General features: G+C 37.7%; 1 protein-coding gene and 1 pseudogene across 1 annotated transcript; both read left to right on the top strand.

The window, feature by feature from the left end:
* The first annotated feature begins 3843 nt into the window (after window positions 1-3843).
* Window positions 3844-4760, top strand: LOC126084543 (olfactory receptor 4F3/4F16/4F29-like; annotated as a pseudogene).
* A 17762-nt stretch (window positions 4761-22522) lies between these two features.
* LOC126084533 (olfactory receptor 4F6-like) lies at window positions 22523-23461 on the top strand. The gene has a single exon (XM_049899147.1). It carries the CDS (start codon window positions 22523-22525, stop codon window positions 23459-23461), a length of 939 nt encoding a protein of 312 aa, XP_049755104.1.
* The last annotated feature ends 1061 nt before the right edge of the window (window positions 23462-24522 follow it).

The following is a 24522-nucleotide window of genomic DNA, read 5'->3' as shown; positions in this document are numbered from 1 at the left end:
TTCTGACTGCAAAGTCCTTACGCAAAATCTTATTTCTTCTCATTCAAATTACTTGGTTATCTAATTATACTTACCACTTCTATGATCACACAAATTACTACTTCTATGATAAGTAGTAAGAAATAATATGATTGAATTGTGGTTACTTTTCTAAATTGTCTTTTTCTTTTTACTAGGCCATGTATGCAAAAGTAAGTCATATCTAATGCTGTTATTTAATGTTTATTTGTTTTTTTTGTACTCACTGTCTCTCTTAAATTAATAAGAATATTAGTGCTTGATATGATATAGGAAATTTTGGAACTGGAAGGCATTATGAAAATAATTTCAATAGCCTACTTATTTTACAGATTAAAAAAAGTCCATAGAGATATAAAGTGAGTTACCCAAAGCTACAGAGTAAGTTACCGATTGAACTGGAGTTGAAGGTTTCTTATGAATCCTAATGTTACCAACTCTAGCACACTACCCTTGTTTCTTGGAAACCCTAGTTGCTTAGTGGTTAAGAGCTACGGCTGCTAACCAAAAGGTTGGCAGTTTGAATCCACCAGGTGCTCTTTGGAAACCCTACGGAGCAGTTTTACTCTGTCCTATAGGGCCGTTACAAGTCAGAATTGACTCAACAGCAAAGGGTATCCTTGTTTCTGAGTATATTTTTAGTTAAGTTGTGGGTCGTGTTATAGAATCTATAGCTAAGTAATTCCATGAGGATCATGAATATGCTAGTTTTTTTATTATAGAGCAGAAAAATAGATTTACAGAAATTAAAACAAGCATACAAACAACCACACAAATCCTGAGGATTTCTATGTAGTTATCTGTTTTAACTACCAAGGTGCTTTGATAGAGTGGATTTAATATAAATATAAGAAAGTTCCTTGAAGACCCCTTTTTAACCTTATTCATAAATAAATATTTCAAATTAAGGGAAGAAAATGGTGCTTCCTTAGGAAAAATTTTGTTCCCTTTTTTTCTCCTTTTGTGACTCATTAATAGCTTTATTCGTTGGTTTGCCAGGATTCCAGGTGACAATTCCCTTGAAAAATGAACTCACATTGGCGACCCACGTCTCTGCAGCACCATTTGGTCAGTACTCTCCTGTGTCCTAATTAGCTGCATCTCCTACAACATTAGTATTCTTAGAGCTGTTTGTGCGTGAAGTAATGTTGGTTCTAACCAGGGAAATGTTGAATGAGGTTTACACTTCGGAAACAGTCACATTGTAGGTCTTTGAATAAGTGAGTAGGTGGTAAATATAGAAATAGTTTAGGGATATTGGTATACGTTACTGAGATTCCTAAGGTCCAGTATTGAACAGGTACTTTGCGTGACAGAATTGTTCTGGGTAGAAATCAATTAATGTTACTCTGCCTGAACATAATGAGCAAGAATCAATACAAATGAGAAGGGCCTGCAGTCAGAAACTGAAATTACTTTATTTTTTATTTTAATAAACCATTGCAATCCGAGGTTTGTATCTAAGATAAAGGAATTAGAATGGATAGAAATCAGACTTATATGTGGGAATAATACCTGACTTGGTTTAGTTGTGGGCTTTATTTCACTTCTTGACGTGAAGAGAGAACACCTTGGTTTCTCCATTAGAGAATGGTAAGAGCTGAGTCTCTTCTATTGGAAGCTAAAGGATTTCATGTGAATCCAGACAACGGCAGTCCAGGAACTCAACCAGGATGGTCTGAGCTGCAGGTATTACATGAATTTGCCTTCTTCTACCACCGTCATTTAAATATCCTGGATAAATTGTGGATGTTTTTGATGTAGTTTATAATCCCAGAAGCTTGTAAACATCTGAGGACAAAGCTGTCTTCTTCTCTCTTACTTAGATCTGTCTAAGGTGATGAGAGTAGAACATGGGAATCCATAAAAGAACTAAGTCTGTGTGTATCATACAATCAGAAAGTCATGAGAAAAAAGCAATCTTCCCTACATAACTGGTTAAGAGGCAGACCTGAGTACCAATAGCTTAGCAAATTACTGGTCAAGCTTGTGACCTTGCATAATTGACTTCCTCTCTCTTGGTCTCAATTTAGTCAACTGTAAAAAGAAGGTAGTAATACCAACTTCTCAGTGTTTTTTTCAATATCAAACAAGATGGTACGCATAAAGGAGTTATCATGCTATACTGCACATGGTAGCCACATTTTTTGTTTTGTCTTTGGTGTTATCAATTGTTTCCAGAGATAGCTCACTAATCGCTGCTCCAGACTGGAAGACATTCCCTGATTATGTCTCCATAGTTCTTTGATCTGAGACAGGAAGCTGTCTCCTCAAGTAAATTATATCTATCTTTTAAAGTATATCATAAGTTCTACTTTTTCTCTGAAGACAGCCCTGATACCCTGGCTCGTAGGTATATTTTCTGCTTCAAAAGTCCTATGTTCATACAACTTATTTGAGATTCTTTATATAGCAAGTTTTTAATTAATTAGCTTTTTTATGTGTTAAAATGTTAAAGCTTTAAGATAGCAAATATTTGAGTACTTCAACAAGTCCTGTGATTCTAAATGATACTTCGAGAAGTCCTGAAACCATGCACTATGCATGGTATGCACTGAATACATGTTTGTTGATTGATTAAAGATGGTTATGGCAAAGGGAAAGTAACGAAACCATGAATTTACATTTATATGCTAGTTGAATGACTTAAGTAGTACAAAAGGAATTAGTGAAGAGAGAGATTAATGTAAAGAGAGGGCTTTCATGGGAATATGGAACTTATAACCAACCACAGATTGGGGAAAAGAAGGTGAATATGACAGGAACCCAATGTAGAGAATACCATCATTACGGTGAGCTGTATTACATATTGGGCTATCACTGTGTTATAAAATCATAGAAATGTTAGACTTGGAGGGATTACTTACTATCACTTACCTCAGCCTGTTTACAAATGATGAAACTGAGTTCAAGTAGTGAGTGGTGTGTGGAAGGATTGGGTGAAATGACTTAATTTCACACTGGTGTAAGGCTAGGACTTGATCACAACTCTTCTGATTCCAAGTGCGGTTTTCTTTCCACCTTTCCAGGAACCATGAAAAGTTTACATGGCATGGTAAATGGTCTAAAAATACCAATGAAATAGAATTTTGTTTGCTATATTACTTTAGCCTTACCCATGTTTAGATTCTGCAGCCTAAATCTCTTTTCTGGTCTTGTCCTTCGTCTACCATAATTCTGTCACAGGTCCAGTTTTGTGATTGCTTCCATTCCCTGGGCTGAGCTGCAAAAGCTGGATATATTTAGAGTTTGTGCATTATCTTTTTTTTTTTTTTTGGGATAAAGGTGACTACAATTTGATAAAATTGCACTAGCTTGAGGCTAAATATGATAGTATTAATGAAATTGATAGTGTTGCATTTAGGAGGCAATAAACTAGTCAGAAAAATAAAGTCACCAGAAATTGCCTGAGGTTTGTGGAACTCCATGGGCAGGAGTAACAAGCTGTGAAGGAGAAATCAATGAGTTCTTTCCTATTTCCTCCTTCTTTTCTCATGTTATTCCAGGGTTTTTCTAGACTGCCTCTATAACCCTTTTTCTGATTCGGGATTTGTTTTTGCATAGTCTTCTCTTATCAAAACCTGGAGAATTTTAGAGAGGCTGGGAGTTAGTCAGAAGCAGTGCTTTGTGGCAGTGAGTTATTGCCTGTTTTCTACAACTCTGGGTTAAGGGGTTATACAGGGATTTTCTGGCTGTGTATGGTAAGGTAATATTTTTTTCTTTAAAACTTTAAACTTATGCTGCCAGTGACTCTCGAAAAAATTTGTTTTCCTCTTTTCTCTCTTTTCCAGGTAATTTTTATATTCAGCTTTGCTGTCAGAGGCAATGGATGGAGCCAACCACTCTGTGGTGTCTGAGTTTGTGTTCCTAGGACTTTCCAATTCTTGGGGGATCCAGCTTCTCCTCTTTTTCTTTTCCTCTATGTTCTACGTTGCAAGCCTGATGGGAAACCTCCTCATTGTGTTCTCTGTGACCTATGACCCTCACCTGCACTTCCCCATGTACTTCCTGCTGGCCAATCTTTCCTTTCTTGATCTGGGAATTTGCTCTATTGCAGCCCCCAAAATGATTTACGATCTTTTCAGAACTCCCAAAGTGATCTCCTTTGAGGGCTGTATAACCCAAATCTTCTTCATTCATGCCATTGGAGGCACAGAAATGGTGCTGCTCACAGCCATGGCCTTTGACAGATACGTTGCTATATGTAAGCCTCTCCACTACCTGACCATCATGAGCCCACGAATGTGCATTTTGATTTTGATTACTTCTTGGATCCTTGGCTTCATCCACTCAGTGGCCCAGTTGGCTTTTGTTGTAGACTTGCCCTTCTGTGGCCCCAATGTATTGGACAGCTTTTACTGTGACCTGCCTCAGCTCATTAAACTTGCTTGCACAGACACCAATAGACTGGAATTCATAGTCACAGCCAACAGTTCTTTATACTGGTCATTTCTTATATCTTTATTTTGGTCACTGTTCAGAAACACTCTTCAAGTGGTTTATCCAAGACCCTCTCCACTTTGTCAGCTCATGTCACTGTGGTGGTTTTATTCTTTGGGCCATTGATTTTCTTTTATACATGTCCCTTCCCCTCATCACACTTGGACAAGTTTCTTGCTATCTTTGATGCAGTTCTCACTCCTTTTCTGAATCCAGTCATCTACACACTCAGGAACAAGGAGATGAAGGCAGCAATGAAAAAACTGTGCCATCAGCTTGTGAGTTACAGGAAGTTGTCCTAAATACTTTAAAGATTAAAAAAAATATATTGGTCTACACTCTATTTGATGATGTTGGAAAAAAATAATGAAAATTTTAGAGTTCTATTAATTTTGTGTACTAGTTTACTTTTAGATATTTACCATGTTGTTGTGTAGTAGTATAATATGTAAGGACAGAGGGAGCTAACATTGGAAACTTCTATGTTTCAGACTCTTTTCTGGGGGTTTTATATATATTATTTTGTTCAATATTCATAATAACTTTAAATCATGAGTATTTTATGTTGATAAATATTTTTCTTAAATTAGGAAATTCTTTCTGCTTTATTGCTAATACTTAAAACTTGAAACCAAAGCTGATTTTCATCTTAGTCACCACTTCTAATTGTTTTATTCCTCAAATGGTGCCAAACAGAGAATGTATTTAACAATTCAGTGTTGACACTTAACTTGCTTTGAATGGGTTAAAGTTACTTCTCTCAAACTATTTTTTAAACTGCTGTAATATCTCATTTTTTTTCCTCTTAGTTTAGTGTCCATTGTTTCCTATTGCCCTATATATTCTTGGGTTACTGAGGAACAATCGGAATATAATAGGAGTGTGAATTTTTAGAACTGGAATTGGAGAGACAACTTGTTCCAATCCAGGAATTTTAAAGATGATAATACTCAGGCACAGAGATATTAAATGATAGATTCAGGATGAGAATCAGGTCTCCTTGCTTTTAGATTAATAAATTAAAAAAAAAATTGCTAGGCTCACTTGTTGATTTGAATTCTTGGAGTTTGTACTAAGGTTGCATCTTTGATTGCCTTTATGTTCTTGACTCATTAAAGCAGAAGTGACAGCAGTGAGGTGTCATTTTATTGGCATTAATTTCTTATGCTTATTTACTGTTTCCAAGTTTCAGTCCAACAAGAAATTTCTTGAACCACGTCCTGGTTATTTTAATACCAGGTGATTATACAAACACTTCCTGAACTTTTCATTCATGAATTTTATTGATGTCACTTCCCACAATATCCACAATTAAACCATATTTCTCTGTTTATATTGCTTTCTGCTTTAATGAACACCCTAAATGGCATTCACGGTCACTTTTTTTATTGATACCAAGGTTGGCAGTTATTTTAAGTAAACTTCAAGAGTTTCAGCATGAACATTTCTATATTATTTTATCTACTTCTATTTGTGGCTTATGGTATCCATGACTGAATAGCTGGAGCACTTTAGAACTTTTGGAAACTCAAAGATAATATAAGCCAGAGACAAAATCATTCTGCTCTATAAACAAGCTATTGACAAACTATTGATAAACTAATAAAACCATTATAAAATTATACTAATGATTACTTATTTTAAAAATTATTGAAAATTTTCACATATATATATATATATATACTCATATCCTAGTAGATTAATGGTTTCGACAGATCTTTGAAATCAATTCTTAAGTTACTGACAGATTTCAGATTTCTTTTATGAAGTTATTTTACTTCTTTATATTAATTTTTCTCCCTACTTTATTTAGACTTCTTTAAAAATTGCTAAATCATTTGTAAAGTAAATATTTCTTAGAAAAATTATACGTTATCCTTACATTATCTTAATCAGACAGAAAATTTTCTTTTTGGCAAAACCAGACTTTTCTAAGGATTGTCCTATGTATCAAACTGTTCCTTTTCCCTGTTGGTAAGCTTTATTTATGCTTCTCTTTCTCCTGATGAATCCAGAAAGAATCTCTTTGGATAGCCTTACCAACATCCTGTGTTTTTCTGACTTTCTATTCAACAACTGGAAATTTAGAAGCGCAATCATTCCAAATCAAATTTGGCACGTTCAGGTCAGATTTATCATCACTGCGCTTGCTCTGTTGCCCTGGTGGTATAGTGGTTCAGAGCTCAGCTGGTAACCAAGAGGTTGGCAGTTTGAATCTACCAACTGTTTCTTGGAAACCCTATGGCGCAGTTCTACTCTGCCTGTAGGGTCACTATGAATCGGAATTGACTTGACGGCAGTGGGTTCTGCTTACTCTTAAACATTTTCTTTATAAGCCCAGTTGCAACTTCTATATATAGCTCCTTTCTCATCTATCAGGGTTCTCACAGCATTTTAAAAGCCTATTCAATTCTTTTGTCCAACCACCACCACCATGAAGATGTATTGATTATGGTTTGATAGGTACTATGCAAGCTCTTCACATATATTAACTTTATATGTATTTAATTCTCATAGCAATCAAGTAGGTAATACTCTCATTTTATAAATGAGGTAACTGAGGCACAGAAAGATTAAGTATCTAGCCTAGTGACACAAGCTTGTTAATGGATGAGCTGGGATAGGGCTACAAGCAGTCTGTGCACCAGCATCCCTGCTCTTAATCACCACACACCACGACCTCTGAAATCTAGTGGATCCCTGTAACCTGTATTTTTAAAGTATGAAAATCTTTTTCTCTCTACATTAAACAGCATAGAATAATAAGCACAAAACATGCATCAATTAAATAAAATATAATGCTATTCAAGATTTCAGTTCTGTCATTGTAGTGTATCATTAAAATAGTCATTTATTTTCCATTCAAAGGGGTAAAGACTCAGAAGAAATGTATGTAAAAAATAATCTTACAACCTTCTCATGTTCAGCAGAGGTCTGCGTTAATGGTGAACAGCATGTCATCGACTCCTTGGAGATTTTAGTCCTAGATAAAGCTATTTATCGAAGAAGATCGAAGCCTGAGCAGACGTCTTATGGGGTTCTCTCATTCCAGGAAGAGCTCGAGCCACTTTAATAATACTCTTTTATTGACAGCTGAAAATGATTGAACAAATGATGCCTCATTTCTATACCATTAAGCTCCTCCAAAGTACTCCAACAAAAACTTACAGATAAAACGAACACTAAGCTTCAAGCACAACTCTGTCTGGCAAATGCAAACTCCTTCCTCCTTAGATAATACAGTTAACTAGTAGGAACTTATTCTGAGGTGGTTTCTGCATCATATTAGCATCATAGGTGTTGAAATAATAGAGGCCTATATTTCAATAGCTTCTGAACAGAGATTTACTTATTTAGCTTTGTGCATCTGTTGGCTTTTCAAGAGTACAGCTGAGAGCTGAGTATCAAATGGTTCAGAGAAGATGCTTTTAGTATTCCACTGTGACAGACTAACCTTAGAGGACTATTTTGGCCAAGGTGACCACGGTATAATTGTATCAGCATTGTATGTTATGGAACCTATGATTTCAATAATAATGGCAGAGATCCAATTTCTCCTGACTATGCATGTATATATATATATATATATATATATACACACACACCAAACTCATCACCACCGAGTCGACTATGACTCACAGCAGCCATATAGGACAGAGTACAACTGCCCAATTACACAGAATGTAGTAAAGAGAAAAAAATAGGAGACAGAGTAATATTTATCACTGCTTTTATTTGTCTTGTGAATCCTGAAATATGTATGAATGGAAAGAGCTGAGGGGAGACGAGAAATTTCTCATTAGTAATTAACTGGATCTAACATTACAGTGTCGGGAGATGGGAAAGTTATCTAGAAATTCTGCGTGGACTTCGGTGGTTCATTACAATCTAATAACTGAATCTCCACTTGCTTGCCTAGAACCTTAATTTTCTCAGCTTATTCAGAAGCAACCTCTCTTGGAGAGAATAACTTCTGATAATCAAACTGATAAGGTATTAATGTATAACCCATAATTTATAGTATTAATTTGTATTAAGAAAAAAATTCCAAAGGAGATCCTATGCTAGAGGCCTCTGGTTAGTCCATTCTCTGTCTCTCGAAATAGTGATGTAGAAAGTTAGATTATAATTAGAAGGCTGGATTTAGTTTGATAATTTCAATATCTAAAACCATTAAACAGTATTTAAAATCACTTGATGCGCTGAGTGTCATGGATTGAATTGTGTCCACCAAAAATATGTGTCAACTTGGTTAGGCCGTGATTCCCAGTATTGTGTGATTGTCATCCATTTTGTGGTTGATGTAATTTTCCTATGTGTTGTAAATCCTAATCTCTGCTTTCATCCCCCCCCGCTTGTAACCATCAAAGATTGTTTCTTTTTCTGTGTAAACCTTTTCATGAGTTTTTATAGTAGTGTTCTCATATAATATTTGTCCTTTCGTGGTTGAATTATTTCACTCAGCACAACGCCCTCCAGATTCATCCATGTGAGATGCTTCTCAGAATCATCATTGTTCTTTATAGTTGCCTGTGGTTAATGAGGCAAGATTAGATTATGTTAAAGAAGATTAGGGTGGGATGTAACACCCTTACTCAGGTCATATCCCTGATCCAATGTAAAGGGAGTTTCCCTGGAGCGTAGCCTGCATCATGTTTTATCTTACAAGCGATATAAAAGAGAGAACCAATCAGAGAGACGGGGGACCTCATACCACTCATACAACCAACAAAGCAGTGCCGGGAGCAGAGTGAGCCCTTTGGACCTGGGGTTCCTGCATGGAGAAACTCCTACTGCAAAAGATTGATGACAAGGAGTTAACAGAGAGGAAAAGCCTTCCCTTGGGGCAGGCACCCTGAATTTGGACTTGTAGCCTATCAGTCTGTGAGAGAATAAATTTCTCTTTGTTGGAGCCATTCATTTGTGGTATTTCTGTTATAGCAACACTAGATAACTAAGACACTGAACTTAGCCTAAATTGCATACTCATGGGTAAGTAAAGGAAACCCTAGTGCGTAGTGATTAAGTGCTAAGGCTGCTAACCAAAGGTTCAGCTGTTCAAATCCACCAGGTGCTCCTTGGAAACTCTACTGGGCAGTTCTACTCTGTCCTACAGGGTCGCTATGAGTCAGAATCAACTTTACAGCAATGGATTTGGGAAAGTAAAATGTTATTACTTTAATCCATTTTGTTATACAGCAATAGACAACCGATATAGTACTTATACTCTGAATAAATACTCAACTGCCCTTTCATTTGTTCTTTGCACTCTGCACATAACTAGAGGAGATGTCCTGTCCTATTAGTGTTTGTTTCTTTTTAAAAAGCTGACCTATGAGGGATTAATCAAAAGATGCATTGCATTGGGTAAATCTGCTGCAAAGGACCTCTTTAAAGTGTTGAAGAGCAAAGATGTCACCTTGGAGACTAAGGTGTGCCTCACCCAAGTCATGGTATTTTCAATTGTATCATATGCATGTGAAAGCTGGACAATGAATAAGGAAGACTGAAGAAGAATTGACGCCTTTGAATTACGGTGTTGGTGAAGAATGTTGAATATACCATGGACTGCCAAAAGAACGAACAAATCTGTCTTAGAAGAAGTACAGCCAGAATGCTCCTTAGAAGGAAGGATGGTGAGACTGTGTCTTCTGTACTTTGGACATGTTGTCAGGAGTGATCAGTCCCTGGAGAAGGACATCATGCTTGGCAGAGTACAGGGTCAGCAGAAAAGAGGAAGACCCTCAACGAGGTGGATTGACACAATGAACTGAAGCATAACAACGATTGTAAGGATTGCTCAGGACCGGGCAGTGTTTCATTCTGTTGTGCATAAGGTTGCTATGAGTTGGAGCTAACTCGACGACACCGAAAAACAACAACATGAGAGATTAACACCATTAGGTGATTTGCCTCATCTCTGCTCCACTGGCATTCATCCTCTATGCTACTCTTGTAATACCTTATTCATTTCTTCACTTGACACATACATAAAGCAGTAAGAGATGATTGACCAACTGTTTATTACCTCTAATTTAGTTGTCCTTTCTAATGGGTCATGGATCACACTCTAGATGCCACATAAAAACCTCTCTTTCTCCCTCCCTCTCAGTTTCTCTTCCTTCTTTCTGGAGATGATAAGCATTATTATCAATTAAAAAAATATTTATTTTATTGTGGTAAGTATGTAAGAAACTTTTGTCCTTTCAACGTTCTTCACAATTCAGTGACATGAATTATGCTTATCCAACCATCATCATCTTCCATTTCCAAATTTTTCCAAGCAACGCATCAGCCTTTCCGCTCCCTCCGGCCTACCTGCCACTGATAACCACTAATAAACTTTGGTCCCTATGCTAGTCCTTTATTTATTTATTTTTAACAACTTTATTTGTTTATTTTTATTGTACTTTAGATGATGGTTTACAGAGCAAACAAGTTTCTCATTAAAAAATTAACAGACATATTGTTTTATGACATTGATTGCCAACCCCATGACGTGTCAACACTCTCCCCTTCTCTCCCTTTGGGTTCCCCATTACCAGCTTTCCTGTCTCCTCCAAACTTCTTGCCCTTGCCCCTGGGCTGGTGTGCCCATTTTGTTTTATGGGCCTGCCTAATCTTTGGCTGAAGGGTGAACCTCAGTAGTGACTTCATCACTGAGTTATAAGCGTGTCTCTGGGCCATATGCTTGGGGTTTCTTCAGTCTCCGTAAGACCAGTAAGTCTGGTCTTTTTGTGTGTGTGTGAGTTAGAATTTTATTCTGTATTTTTCTCCAGCTCTGTCTGGGACCCTATGCCATGATCCCTGTCAGAGCAGTCGGTGGTGGTAGCTGGGCACTAGTTGTGCTGGACTCAGTTTGGTGGAGGCTGTGGTAGTTGTGGTCCATTAGTCCTTTGTGCTAATCTTTCCCTCGTGTCTTTGGTTTTCTTCATTCTCCCTTGTTCCAGATGGGATCAGGCCAGTGGAGCATCTTAGATGGCTGCTCACAAGCTTTTAAGATCCCAGACACTACTCACCAAAGTAGGATTGAGGACACTTTTTTATAAACTATGTTATGCCAGTTCAGCTAGATGTTTCCCAAGACCATGGTCCCACAACCCTCAGCCCAGTAATTCAATTCTTCGGGGAGTTTGGATGTGTCTATGGAACTTCCATGACCTAGCCTTGGATGAGTTTTGCTGGCTTCCCCACTATTGTGTACTGTCTTATCCTTCACCAAAGGTACCACTTATCTGTTGTCTAGTGTTTTTCTGTGTCTCCCCTCCCCTCGCTGGTAACCGTCAAAGATTGTTTCTTTTTTGTGTGTAAACCTTTCCACGAGGTTTTATAGTAGTGGTCTCATACAATATTTGTCCTTTTGTGATTGACTTATTTCATTCAGCATAATGCCCTCCAGATTCATCCATGTTGTGAGATGCTTCGCAGATTCATCATTGTTCTTTATCATTGCGTAGTACTCCATTGTGTGCATGTACCCTAGTTTATTTATCCGTTCATCTGTTGATGGGCAGCTGGGTCATTTCCATCTTTTTGCAATTGTGAACAATGCTGCAATGAACATGGGTGTGCATATGTCTATTTGTGTGATGGCTCTTGTTTCTGTAGAATATATTCCTAGGAGTGGAATTGCTAGATTATGTATTTCTATTTCTAGCTTTCTAAGGAAGTGCCATATGGTTTTACAAAATGGTCATATCATTTTGTATTTCCATCAGCAGTGCACAAGAGTTCCAATCTCTCCACAGCCTCTCCAACATTTGTTATTTTCTGTTTTGTTTGATTAGTGTCAATAATGCCTGGGTAAGATGGTATCTCATTATGGGTTTGATTTGCATTTCTCTAATGGTTAGTGATCATGAACTTTTCATCATGTGTCTGTTAGTTGCTTGAATGTCTTCTTTTGTGAAATGTCTGTTCATTTCCTTTGCCCATTTTTAATTGGATTATTTGTCTTTTTGTTGTAGAGCTATTGGGTTTTCATGTAGATTTTTTAGAGATTAGACCCTTATTGGACTTGTCACAGCCAAATTTTTTTTTTCCCAGTCTGTAGGTTCTCTTTTACTCTTTTGGTGAAGTCTTTTGATGAGCCTAAGTGTTTAATTTTTAGAAGATCCCAGTTATCTAGTTTATCTTCTGGAGTTTGTATGTTGTTAGTTATGGCCTGTATCCTGTTAATGCTGTGTATTAGGGCCTCTGGAGTTGGTCCTATTTTTTCTTCTATGATCTTTATAGTTTCTGGTTTTATGTTTAGGTCTTTGATCTATTTTGAATTAATTTTTGTTATATGGTGGGAGGTATAGGTCTTGTTTCATTTTTTTGCAGATGGACATCCAGTTTTGCCAGCACCATTTGTTAAAAAGACTGTCTTTTTTCCCATTGGATGGGCTTTGGGCCCATTTGAAGATCAGGTGACTGTAGGTGGATGGATTTACATCTGAGTTTTCATTTCCATTCCATTGGTCAATGTGTCTGTCAGTGTATCAGCATCATGCTGTTTTGACTACTGTAGCTGTATAATAGGTTCTGAGATCAGGTAGTGCGAGTCCTCCTGCTTTATTCTTCTTCTTAGTAATGCTTTACTTATCTGGGGCCTCTTTTCCCTATATATAAAGCTAATGATTTTTTTTTTTTTTTTGCATCTCTTTAAAAAATACTGTTGGTATTTAGATCAGAATTGCACTTATTTGTAGATTTTTTGGGGTAGAATTGACATTTTCACAATGTTGATTCTACCTATCCATGAGCTTGCTATTTTTTTCCATTTATATAGGTCTCTTCCAGAACAATGTTAAATAGGAGTGGTGATAAAGGGCATCTTTGCCTTGTTCCTGTTGTCGAGGGGAATATTTTCAGCCTCTCTCCATTAAGAATGATGTTGGTTGTTGGTTTTGTGTAGATGCTCTTTATTATATTGAAAAATTTCCCTTCTATACCTATTTTATTGAGCGGTTTTTTTTTTTTTTTTTTAATCAGGAGTGGGTGTTGGACTTTGTTGAATACCTTTTCTGTGTCAATTTAGATGATCATGTGGTTCTTTTCTTTATATGCTGGAATATGTCGATTGATTTTCTAATATTAAACCATCCTTGCGTACCTGGTATGAATCCCACTTCGCTGTGGTGTTTTTTTTTTTTTTTTGATAAGGATGCTGAATTCTATTGTCTAGAATTTTGTTGATAATTTTTTCATTTATATTCATGAGATATTGGTCTGTAATTTTTTTTTTTTTTGGTATGTGTGTGGTGTCTATGCCTGGTTTTGGTATCAGTGTTATGCTGGCTTCATGGAATGAATTTGCAAGTATCTCTTCCTTTTCTGTGTTCTGTAATAGTTTGAGTGATACTGGAGTAAGCTTTTCTTTGAATGTTTGGTAGAATTCTGCAGTGAAGCCATTTGGGCCAGGGGTTTTTTTGGGAGGGGAAGTTTTTTTTTTTTTTTTTTAATTACTCTTTCAATCTTTTCTCTTGTTCAGATTTTCAACTTTAGTTTGTGTTAACTTGGGTTGGTAGTGGATTTCTAGAAATTTGTCCTTTTCCTCTAGGTTTTCGAATTTGTTGGAGTATAGTTTTTTATAGTATTCTGTTATGATCCGTTTTATTTCAGTTCAGTCTGTGTAATGTTCTCCATTTCATTTCTTACTTGGGTTTTTTGCGTCCTCTCCTGTTTTTCTTTAGTCAGTTTGGCCAATGGTTTGCTGATTTTCTTGATCCTTTCAAAGAATCAATTTTTGGTCTTGTCGATTCTTTCTATTGTTTTTCCAGTCTTTATTTCATTTATTTCTGCTCTGATCTTTCTTCTGGTGTCTGTATGCTTCTTTTGCTGTTCTCTTTCTATTTGTTATAGTTGTGTAACAAATGTTTTGATTTTTTTCCCTGTCTTCTCTTTTGATGTGTGCACCTATATGCTACAAACTGACCTCTGAGCACTGCCTTTGCTGTGTCCCAAAGGTTTTGGTATGATGTGTTTTCATTGCTGTTCGAGTCAAGGAATTTTTGGATTCCATCTTTGATTTCTTCTATTACCAAGTGTTTTTTAAGCAGGATGCTGTTCGGTTTACCATGTATTTGGTTTGTTTTCTCATTCTTCTTGTTGTTAATTTCTACTTTGATGGCATTGTGATCACAGAAGATGCTTTGTACTATCTCAATGTTTTGGATTTTGTTGAGCGTTGCTTTGTGGCCTAAGATGTGGTCTGTTCTGAAGAATGTTCCATGTGCATTGGAAAAGAATGTGTACCTTGCCACTGTTGGGTAGAGTGTTCTGTGTATGCCTATAAGGTCAAGTTGGTTGATTGTGGCCTTCAGATCTTCTGAATCTTTGTTGAGTTTCTTTCTATATGTTCTCTCCTTTACCGAGAGTGTTGTGTTGAAGTCTCTTGTTATTATTGTGGAACTGTCAGTTTCTCTTTTCAGTGCTATTAGTGTTTGTTTTATGTATTTTAGAGCCCTGCCATTGGGTGCATATATATTTATTATGGTTATGTCTTCATGGTGGATTGTTGCTTTAATCAGCATATAAGGCCCTTTGTCTTTCATGGTGGATTTTGTGTCTCTTGTAGACAGCATATTGATGGAACGTGATTTTTTTTTTTTTTTTTAAACCATTCTATCATTCTCTGTCTATTTTTGGGTGCATTTAATTTTTTTTTTAAGCCAGTTACATTCAGTGTAATTATTGATAGGTGAGAGTTTATTGCTGACATTTTGTAATTCTTTTGTGTGTGTGTGTGTGTGTGTGTGTGTGTGTGGTCCTGATCTGATGTTTTCTTTGTTCCTCTTACTCTTCTGTGCTGAATCCCTTTGTTTGTGCATTTTTTTCATTTCTTTTGTTTTTTGTAGATTTTGTGTTTACTTTGTGTTTTTCTTCTTTATTTTGATGAGTAGGTTCATTAACTTTCTTTGTGGGTATCTTGAAATTTACCCCTATCTTCCTAAGTTTATGGAAACCCTGGCGGCATAGTGGTTAAGTGCTATGGCTGCTAACCAAGGGGTCGTCAGTTCGAATCCACCAGGCGCTCCTTGGAAACTCTATGGTGCAGTTCTACCCTGTCCTATAGGGTCGCTATGAGTTGGAATTGACTAGACAGCACTGGGTTTGTTTTTTTTTTTTTGGTTTTCCTAAGTTTAAACCAGTCATTTATTACTTGATAACACCTTGAATTCTTCTCCTTTTGAAAGATCTATACCTATACTGTTTATTCCCTCTTTTATTTTTCTGCTGTTGTCATTTACAGATTGCTGTCTCTGGTTCCCTGTTGTAAAATTTTTGGTTTTGTTTTACCCTTGAGAGCTCATTATCTAGATTGGTATCTGGCTGATGCTGTCTTATGTGCTAGATTGTGCTTGTTGTCTAATGTTGTTTGTTCTCTAACTAAAGGACTTCCTTTAATAATTCTTATAAGTTTGGTTTGGTTTTTATGTATTCCTTTAATTTCTGCTAATCTGGAAATGTCCTAATTTCACCATTATATTTGAGTGAGAGTTTTGCAGTGTATATTATTCTTGGTTGGCAGTTATTTTCTTTCAAGATTTTACATATGTCATCTCATTGTCTTCTTGCCTGCATGGTTTCTGCCGAGTAAGCAAAGTTTAGTCTTATTGTTTCCCTCTGTATGTGGCTTTTTGTTTTTTCTCAAGTTACTCTCAGGATTCTTTCTTTGTCTTTGGTTTTAGTGTAAGGTTATAATATGTCCTGGTGTTTTTCTTTTGGGGTCTATCCTATATGGGATTCATTAAGCTTCTTGGATGGACAGTTTTTCATCTTTCATGATATTAATGAAGTTTCCTGTCAGCAAATCTTCAATCATTGTTTCTGTGTTTTCCATTTTCTCCCTCAATTTTGGAACTCTGATTGCACACAAATTTTTCCTTTTCATTGTATCCCACATTATTCTCAGGGTTTTTTCTTTGTTCTTTCCTCTGATTTTTCCTCAACCAAAATGGTATCCAAGTATTTGTCTTCTATTTCGCTGATCCTGTCTTCCATTTTTTCAAATTTGCTCCTAAAACCTTCTATAGCACTGTCCGTTTCTGAAATCTTATTTGTCTTTTGGATTTCTAATTGCTGTTTTTGTGTAATTTCTAATTATTTATTTTGACATTTTGTTCCTGTATTACTTTCCTGAATTCTTCCATTGTTTTGTCTGTCTTTTTCATGATTTTGTCCGTATTTTCCATGATTTTTTTTCCATTTTTTCCCTATCTTTGTTTGCAGTTTCCTTCATCTGTAGGAGAACCCTGAATATTAGAGTACTGAATTCCCTATTGAGTAGTTCCAGCAACTTTTCTTCTAGTAGAAGGTCACCTGGTATTTTATTTTAGTCACTTTCTGGAGCCATCCTCTCTCTCTCCCTCTTTTTTTTTTATATGTTTGGATATTGTTTGTGGTCTCCAGGACACTAAAGAATTATTTTCTTCATTTGATTGTAGATTTGATTGTTCCATACTGCTTTTTTGTTTTATTTGGTTATGTCTGGGCAGGCAGGCTGGGTGTGTTTTGTTGCTTGCTCGCCTGTGGCATGATACTTCTCATCACTTTGTCCAAGTGAGTAGGGTTGATCCCTTAGCTATGGTGCAGTAGGGAACGTCCAGTGGTGATTTAGGGGTTAGAATAGGTAGTTTGTGGTATGAACTGGGAGCAATGGGATAGGGCAGGGTGTGGTACAGAGTGGGTCCAGGGAACTGCATCGGTACCACTCAGGGGCATAGCACTTGGTGCGTGGTACAGATAAGCAGGAGGGAAAGGAGAGGATGTGATGTGCCTATCTAAGTGGGTGGGTCGAAGAAGAGAAAGAAGAGCCAGAAGCAAAGGCAAAAAAGAAAAAAAAAGGCAAAAAATGAAGTAAAATAATCAGACAAAAGTAAATAAAATGGTAGTACAGTAGGATTCAGCTGGTGGGGGGGGTCAGACCTGGTGAGGCCATGTGCTGGTGGCTCTCTAGCCAAGTGGTGTAGCTAGACCTGTCCAGAAGCAGCATAGATGGTCCATAGAGTTAGTTGGTTGGGAGAAAGGAAAGGAAAGTGGGGAAAGAGAGAGAGGAAACCAACAATCAAACAAACAAATAAAAAAATAAAAACAACAATGACAATAAAAAATATGGTGGTGGGTGCGCTGACCATTGGTGGTGGGGTGGAATTGGGGTAGCGGCGAGTTGATGTCTCTCACTGGGTGGCACTGCATGGCCTGTCAGGAAGGGGTGGAGGCAGTGAAGGGCCTAGGTGAGAGGGAGAAGGAAAAGGAGACGATGACAGATAAAGGAAAAATATAAAATACGGTGCTGAGGGAGCTGGCATGTGGGGATAGCTTAGACATGGGAAGGCCATGTGCCAGAGGATCTCCAGCCAAGTGGTACAGTATATATAGCTTGCCAAGAAGTTGGGGGCAGCACATGAGACTGGATGTATGGGAGAGAGGAAAGGAAGGAAGGGAGAGGGAGAGGAGAAACAACAACAACAAAAAAAATCCAGAAAGAAAAGACCAAAAAAAACAGCCAAACAAACAAGCAATAAATAAATCAATAAAATGGTGCTGAGAAAGCTGGTCATTGATGGTGGTACAGACCTAGGGAGGCTGTACACGGTGACTCTTCAATCGAGCTGTGCAGCCCAGCCCCTCCAGAAGAGGTGGGGGTAGTGCCCAAGTCTGGGTGAGTGAGAGAAGGGAAAAGACTAAATGAGAGGGAGGGAAGAAACAAAAAGAAGAAGAAGAAAAAAAGAACAAAGTAAACAAACCAAAATTTTACAGCCTGTCAAAAAGGGGATGGGATGGCACACAAAGCTAGCAGAGTGGGAGAAAGGAAAGGAAGGACAGGAGAGAGAGAGAGAGAAGCAACAGAAAAGGCCAAAACAAACAAACCAAAAAAAAAAAAAAAAACCAAAGCAAATGAACCAAAAAATCACAGCCTGTCAAGAAGGGCAGGGGATGGCACTTGGGGCTAGAGAAGCAACAATAAAAACAAAAAGCCAAAAAAAAAAAAAACCCAAACAAAAATATAAACCAAAAGAAAGAAAAAAAAGCAAACATACGTCTGGCTAGTGGGAAGTGGGGTGGACCCCAGCAGCAGTGAGCTAGTGTCTCTCCCTCTGAGCAACAGCATCCCGTTGGCAAGCAGCGGTGACCTCACAGAGGTTAGATGGATGGGTGGTGGGAAATGGTGTATCTCTGGCTACTGGGTGACCTATCTCCTGTTGGGTGCTCCATGAAGTTGCCTTCTTGATAATCTCTGTCTGAGTTTTTTGGCTGTTGAAGTCCAAGATGGTGAATCCAGCCATGTTAGCTGGTATAGGACCTCTACTTTGTAGCTCTCTTGTTCTCTGTTCTCTGTCAGTTTCTTATTCCATTTGGTGCTTGATTGAGTTCTATATTCCTTCATTTGGTATTTAGGGTCCCAGAATTGATGCTTGTATCTGTTTTACTTAGTTTTTTGGGTCTTTGCTACAGATGGACGGCATAGTGCTTCTGTCTATAGCATCACGTTGGTTATGCCTCCCTAATATCACTTTTTGAAAGTAGCTATTTTCATTCGCATGGAGTTTATTCACCCAGTAATAAGCAAAATAAGCAGGAAAATAGATTAAAAGCTAAATTGAAAAAGCAAACAAAACCAAAACCATCTCTAGTCTCCCTCCCTCCTTTCTCCTCAAGTGAGCTATTACTGGCTGTTTTCTTTTTTACTCTGGCCAAATTTCTGTGATCCTAGAAAACTATTCTCTTGGGCAAATGTACTGAGAATGGCAGCCCCAGGTCTCTACAGCATTATTTAGGGATCTTAATTTTGAGTGCAGCTAATTAGCTGCCTTTCTCACTATGAAGGTATATATAGCTTTTCATGCCACGTGATAATAACGTTTCATAGACCAGAGCTCTGCATTCTGTGGTCCAGTGCCCATTCTTGTACATCTTTCTAGTATTATAAATAGTGTCCTGAGTTCTTTCTATCCATATTAGTAAGAACAATCTAGTGGATAGCCTTCTAGCATGATTAGATTTTGAGATGTCTCTCTGCAAATTTTATTTTTTCCCAGTAACTCCAAGTTAAACTCAAACTTTATTAGTAACTCCAGGCTAAAGTTTAGAAAAAAAAAAAAATTTCAAGTGGAGGGTATATTCATTTGTGCATTCCCAAGGGTTGACCTACTTAAAAAAAAATTAAAAGTTACTGATCAGCCTTACTTGACTTGTTGGTAAGCCCATATGATTTATAATTCTTTTCCTGTTGTGTTGACAAGCACAAGGATGAGCAGACTCAAGCAGAGGAGAGAGGGAACTGATCAGCAGAGGATCTCTGAGGTATCTCCCATTTCTTACATTCTATGCTTAGTGGGGAGAGTGTGGGCATATGTTGGGGCTATGGGTTAAATACAATTATGGGATTCAACATACTTAAATGCATGCTGGAATTTAGTGAATAGCTACCATTCATCACCTGTTTTCCTTTATAGTCGTGTCTTAAGTGGACAGCTTCATTTATATCTTCACTGGAAAGATGAGATGTAAACTAGTTTTCTGCCCTTTTTATGAAAGGGCAGATATTTAATGGGGATTAGTGCAGAGGGTTGCTCCTAAAGACCTCAGTTCTTTAGTACAGACAAAATATGAAAGACTGCTCTGAAGCAGTGGCACCAACAGTGAGTGCACAACTCTGTCAACACAAGGAATTATCTAATTTTTTAAATCTCTGATATCCTGATATTTAAAAATGTCATCCTTTTTTTTTTTTTTTTTGCAGATAAAAAAAGTCATATGTAAAAATTAAAAAGGGCTTGGAATTGAGTGGGAAATGTGAGTGTTGCTAGAGTAATTTTCAGCTTTCAGGAGAGTAATTAAGAATTCAGTCACCAGCCTGGATAAATTGTTTATCAGTGTGGAGGGTGGCGATGATAATTCCTGTGAAAGGAACATAATTGATTACAAACTAAGCTACTCTTTATGAAGGTGAATATCATTTGTACTATTAACATAACTAAGTACTGAAAAAAACTTTTAAAAAACATATTTAAAAGCCATCATTTACAATGAAAGAATAAATTACTATCATACACTATTATTATTAGTGTTTCTTGATTTGGTTACCACAATAAAGGTAAAATTTATCTTCACTGTGACCATACATCACTAACCAAAATGTTGGTATTTGGAATCCACCAGCTGCCCCATGAGGGAAAGATGTGGCAGTCTGCTTCTGTAAAGATTTACAGCCCTGGAAACCCTATGGGGCAGTTCTACTCTGTCCTATAGGTCATTTAAGTCAGAAACGAGTCGATGGCAATGGGTTTATTTTTGGTTTGGATCATGTATTAAGGTAAGGTTATTAAGAAGGACTTGATGAAGGAAGTTTTTCAGGTTGGGGTGGTGAAGGATAGGAGGAATTAGAGAGGTATAATGAGGGCAAGAGCATTGCAAGCGGGGTGAAGAAAGTGGAGTGAATACATGAGCTGAAATATTTGAGGGTTTGTATGAGGGGAGAATGTTTGTATCTGGGCATGGCCAGGGAAAGGAAGCAGTATAGCTTACAGTGTAGGGGTTAGGGAGGAGTGGAGTAACAAAGTGAGTGGACATCTTTGGAATAGCTTTGATCTTTGTTTTAATTTGTGAAATAGTTTCTGGTTATATCTTTGGAAGCTTTGACTATCCGAAGACATGAACTGTGTAATTTTCCAAGTTCACGTACATTTTACCTCATAGTAGAAGTGAAATCGATACATGCTTACAGTAAAAATTATTTAGAGATAATTATTAACAGGTTTGTCTCTGTGTGTGTGTGTGTATGTGTGTGTAGCAACAAAGACATTTTGTACCTGTTATTTTATTTGTTAAATTTTATTTTAAACCCCAATGGGATAAGGCGAGTATAGGAACAGCCACCTTCTACTCCTATCTATCCTGTGTAAGAACTTTTACGTTGACCTTAGTATTATAAATGGCTGCACAGTAGTCCATGGAAGGGACCTGATATTAATTATTTAACTAGTCCCCTTTTGTGGCATTTAAGTTATTTTCAGGTTTTTGCTCATTTAAACAATGCTTCAGTAACCATCTTTGTATCTATTTCTTTGTCCTCGTTTACATGCACACATACTCATAGTCAGGCTTTTTTTTTTTTTTTCCTGGGTCACGGTGTATGAGCATGTACACCTTTGGAAAATACTGCCAAATTGGAAAATGTTTAATCAGTTTACTCTCCTACCACCAGTTATGAGACTTCCCATTTCCCACAAACCCTGAATTTTGTCACATGTTGAAACCTCTGCTCATCTGATTAAAAAACTAGTACCTTGTTATTTTAGTATGCATTTGTTTATTTATGAGGCCAAGCATTTTTTTTTTTTTTATTCAAGTAAACAGGGCTGTTTGTAAATCCTGTGATAGGTTCACTCTTATTCTTTCTCCTTGGGATTTATGTCTTGTCACTCTCATTCTGGTGGCCTCTTTTACCTGATGTCCCACATCCCCCTCCTCAGAGCTTCCACCCAGAATCTACTCCTTGGTCACTTTCTCTAGCACTTATCTTTCCTCCATGGGACAATACTCTTATCTTTCTTGCCTCCTCAGAATAACTCATGTCTGCCCAATATGAGAAATTTACACTTCCAGGCCTTAAAAAACATGTTTAAGGATTTTGAAAGTCCTTGCCAATGTGACTATAAAAATGGCATCGTTATGCTGAGGGATGTCCAAGTTATGAAATCCACTGTCACTTAAGTATTTCACATAGCTAAATGATTTATAAAAAGCTTTTTAATTTACTGCCGTGTGTAGGAGATATGACTATGAAATAATGCCACTTAAAAATACAACAGAACTTTTCACCCAAATAAGTAAAAGGGTCCTTATTCTGTGCAATACATTTTTGGCAATAGAATATAAAACAGGGGAATATGAATTGCTTTGTGGCTGAAATTGTCTCCCAAGGGCGGGTGGGGGAGAAGGTGTTGCCTAGTTTTCTGACGACTATTGAATTGCCCGTGAATCTGCCAAGATCAGTGCCATTTCTCCTGAATCAGAGTTTGTCCTTGCTCTCCTTTTTCAGGTAGCATGAGAGCTGTCACTGATGACCTAAGCCATGAATGGAGCCAACCGCTCTATTGTGTCTGAGTTTGTGTTCCTGGGACTCTCCAATTCCTGGGAGATCCAGCTTCTCCTTTTCCTATTTTCCACCGTGTTTTATGTGGCAAGCCTGATGGGAAACCTCCTCATTCTGCTAACTGTGACTTCTGACCCTCATTTGCAGTCTCCTATGTACTTCTTGCTGGCTAACCTTTCCATCATTGACCTGATATTTTGCTCAACCACAGTTCCCAAGATGATTTATGACCTTTTCAGAGAGCGCAAAACCATCTCTTTTGGAGGCTGTGTAGTTCAGGTCTTTTTTATCCATGCAGTTGGGGGCGTGGAAATTGTGCTGCTCGTAGCCATGGCCTTTGACCGATATGTGGCCATATGTAAGCCCCTCCACTACCTGACCATCATGAGCCCACGAAAGTGCATTTGGTTTTTATTTGCCTCCTGGATTATTGGCCTTATTCATTCAGTGGCTCAGCTGGCTTTTGTTGTAGACTTGCCTTTCTGTGGTCCAAATGAATTAGATAGCTTTTTTTGTGACCTTCCTCGATTTATCAAACTTGCTTGCTTAGAGACTTTCATGTTGGGATTCATGGTTAGTGCCAATAGTGGATTGATTTCTGTAGTCTCCTTTTTGATTCTGATTATTTCTTACATCTTTATTTCGGTGACTATACAGAAAAAAACTTCAGGTGGTATATCCAAGGCCCTCTCTACCCTGTCAGCTCATGTCACTGTGGTGGTTTTGTTCTTTGGGCCATTGATCTTTTTCTATATATGGCCATTTCCCACATCACAGCTGGATAAATTCCTTGCCATCTTTGATGCAATACTCACTCCCTTTCTAAATCCAGTCATCTATACTTTCAGGAATAAAGAGATGAAGACAGCAATGCAAAGACTATGCATGCTGTTTGTGAATTATAGTAAAATCTCTTAAATATATTGAGGATGTAGAAAGAGGGAAAGTACACTAAAATCTCAGATATATAAGCACAAAATAAGTCTTTTTATTGTGTTTTAAGTGAAAGTTTACAGTTCAAGTCAGTTTCTCATACAAAAACTTATACATACATTGTTATGTGGCCCTAGTTGCTCTCCCTACAATGTGACAGCACACTCCTTCTCTCCACCCTGTAATTTCCCTGTACATTCAACCAGCTCCTGTCCGCCTCTGCCTTTCATCTCACCTCCAGACAGAAGCTGCCACATAGCCTCATGGCTAAGAAGCACACTCCTGACCAGCATCATTTTATTTCCTATAGTCCAGTCTAATCTTTGTCTGAAGAGCTGGCTTCAGAAATGGTTTTTGTTTTGGGCTAACAGAGAGTCCGGGGGCCATGACCTCTGGGATCCCTCTCTCTCAGTTAGACCATTAAGTCTGGTCTTTTTACTAGAATTTGACTTCTGCATCCCACTTTTCTCCTGCTCCTTTGGGGATTCTCTGTTGTGTTCCCTGTCAGGGCAGTCACTGGTGGTAGTCAGGCACCATCTAGTTCTTCCAGTCTCAGGCTGATGGAATCTCTGGTTTATGTGGCCCTTTCTGTTTCTTGGGCTAGCCATTGTCATAGTCATCAGGCAAGGCAACTTGCCTAATATTCAGAAGTCAATCGTTCCAGTTAAATTCTGTTGTCCTAAGGAAGCATTTCAGAAAAGATCCTTTCTCAGGTATAAAATAAATTCATCTTCAGGCATATATGAAAATGCAGTGGCTAATTAGATGGGATGAACACTTTTGGAGAGTGAAAAAGGAAGTGACAGGAAGCATCCCTCATGTTTTAGGCTACTCTTTACTTTCCCCTCCCACTTACCTTGAGCAAAACTGGTGGTTCGTGAGTATTAATCTCATTCAACCCACCAGAATATTGTATCTTTTGAGCCACCACAGGTTTATCATGTCTAAAAAATGTCATTTTACCCATGGGGCAGAAACTACAAGATGTTCTGCAATACACCATTTCTCCTGTCTTCCTTAGTTATGGAACCCCAAAGCTTTAGCTA

The sequence above is a fragment of the Elephas maximus genome, chromosome 10, assembly GCF_024166365.1.
Source record: "Elephas maximus indicus isolate mEleMax1 chromosome 10, mEleMax1 primary haplotype, whole genome shotgun sequence".
Classification (NCBI taxonomy): domain Eukaryota; kingdom Metazoa; phylum Chordata; class Mammalia; order Proboscidea; family Elephantidae; genus Elephas; species Elephas maximus.
This window is presented reverse-complemented; position numbering and strand designations above follow the sequence as displayed.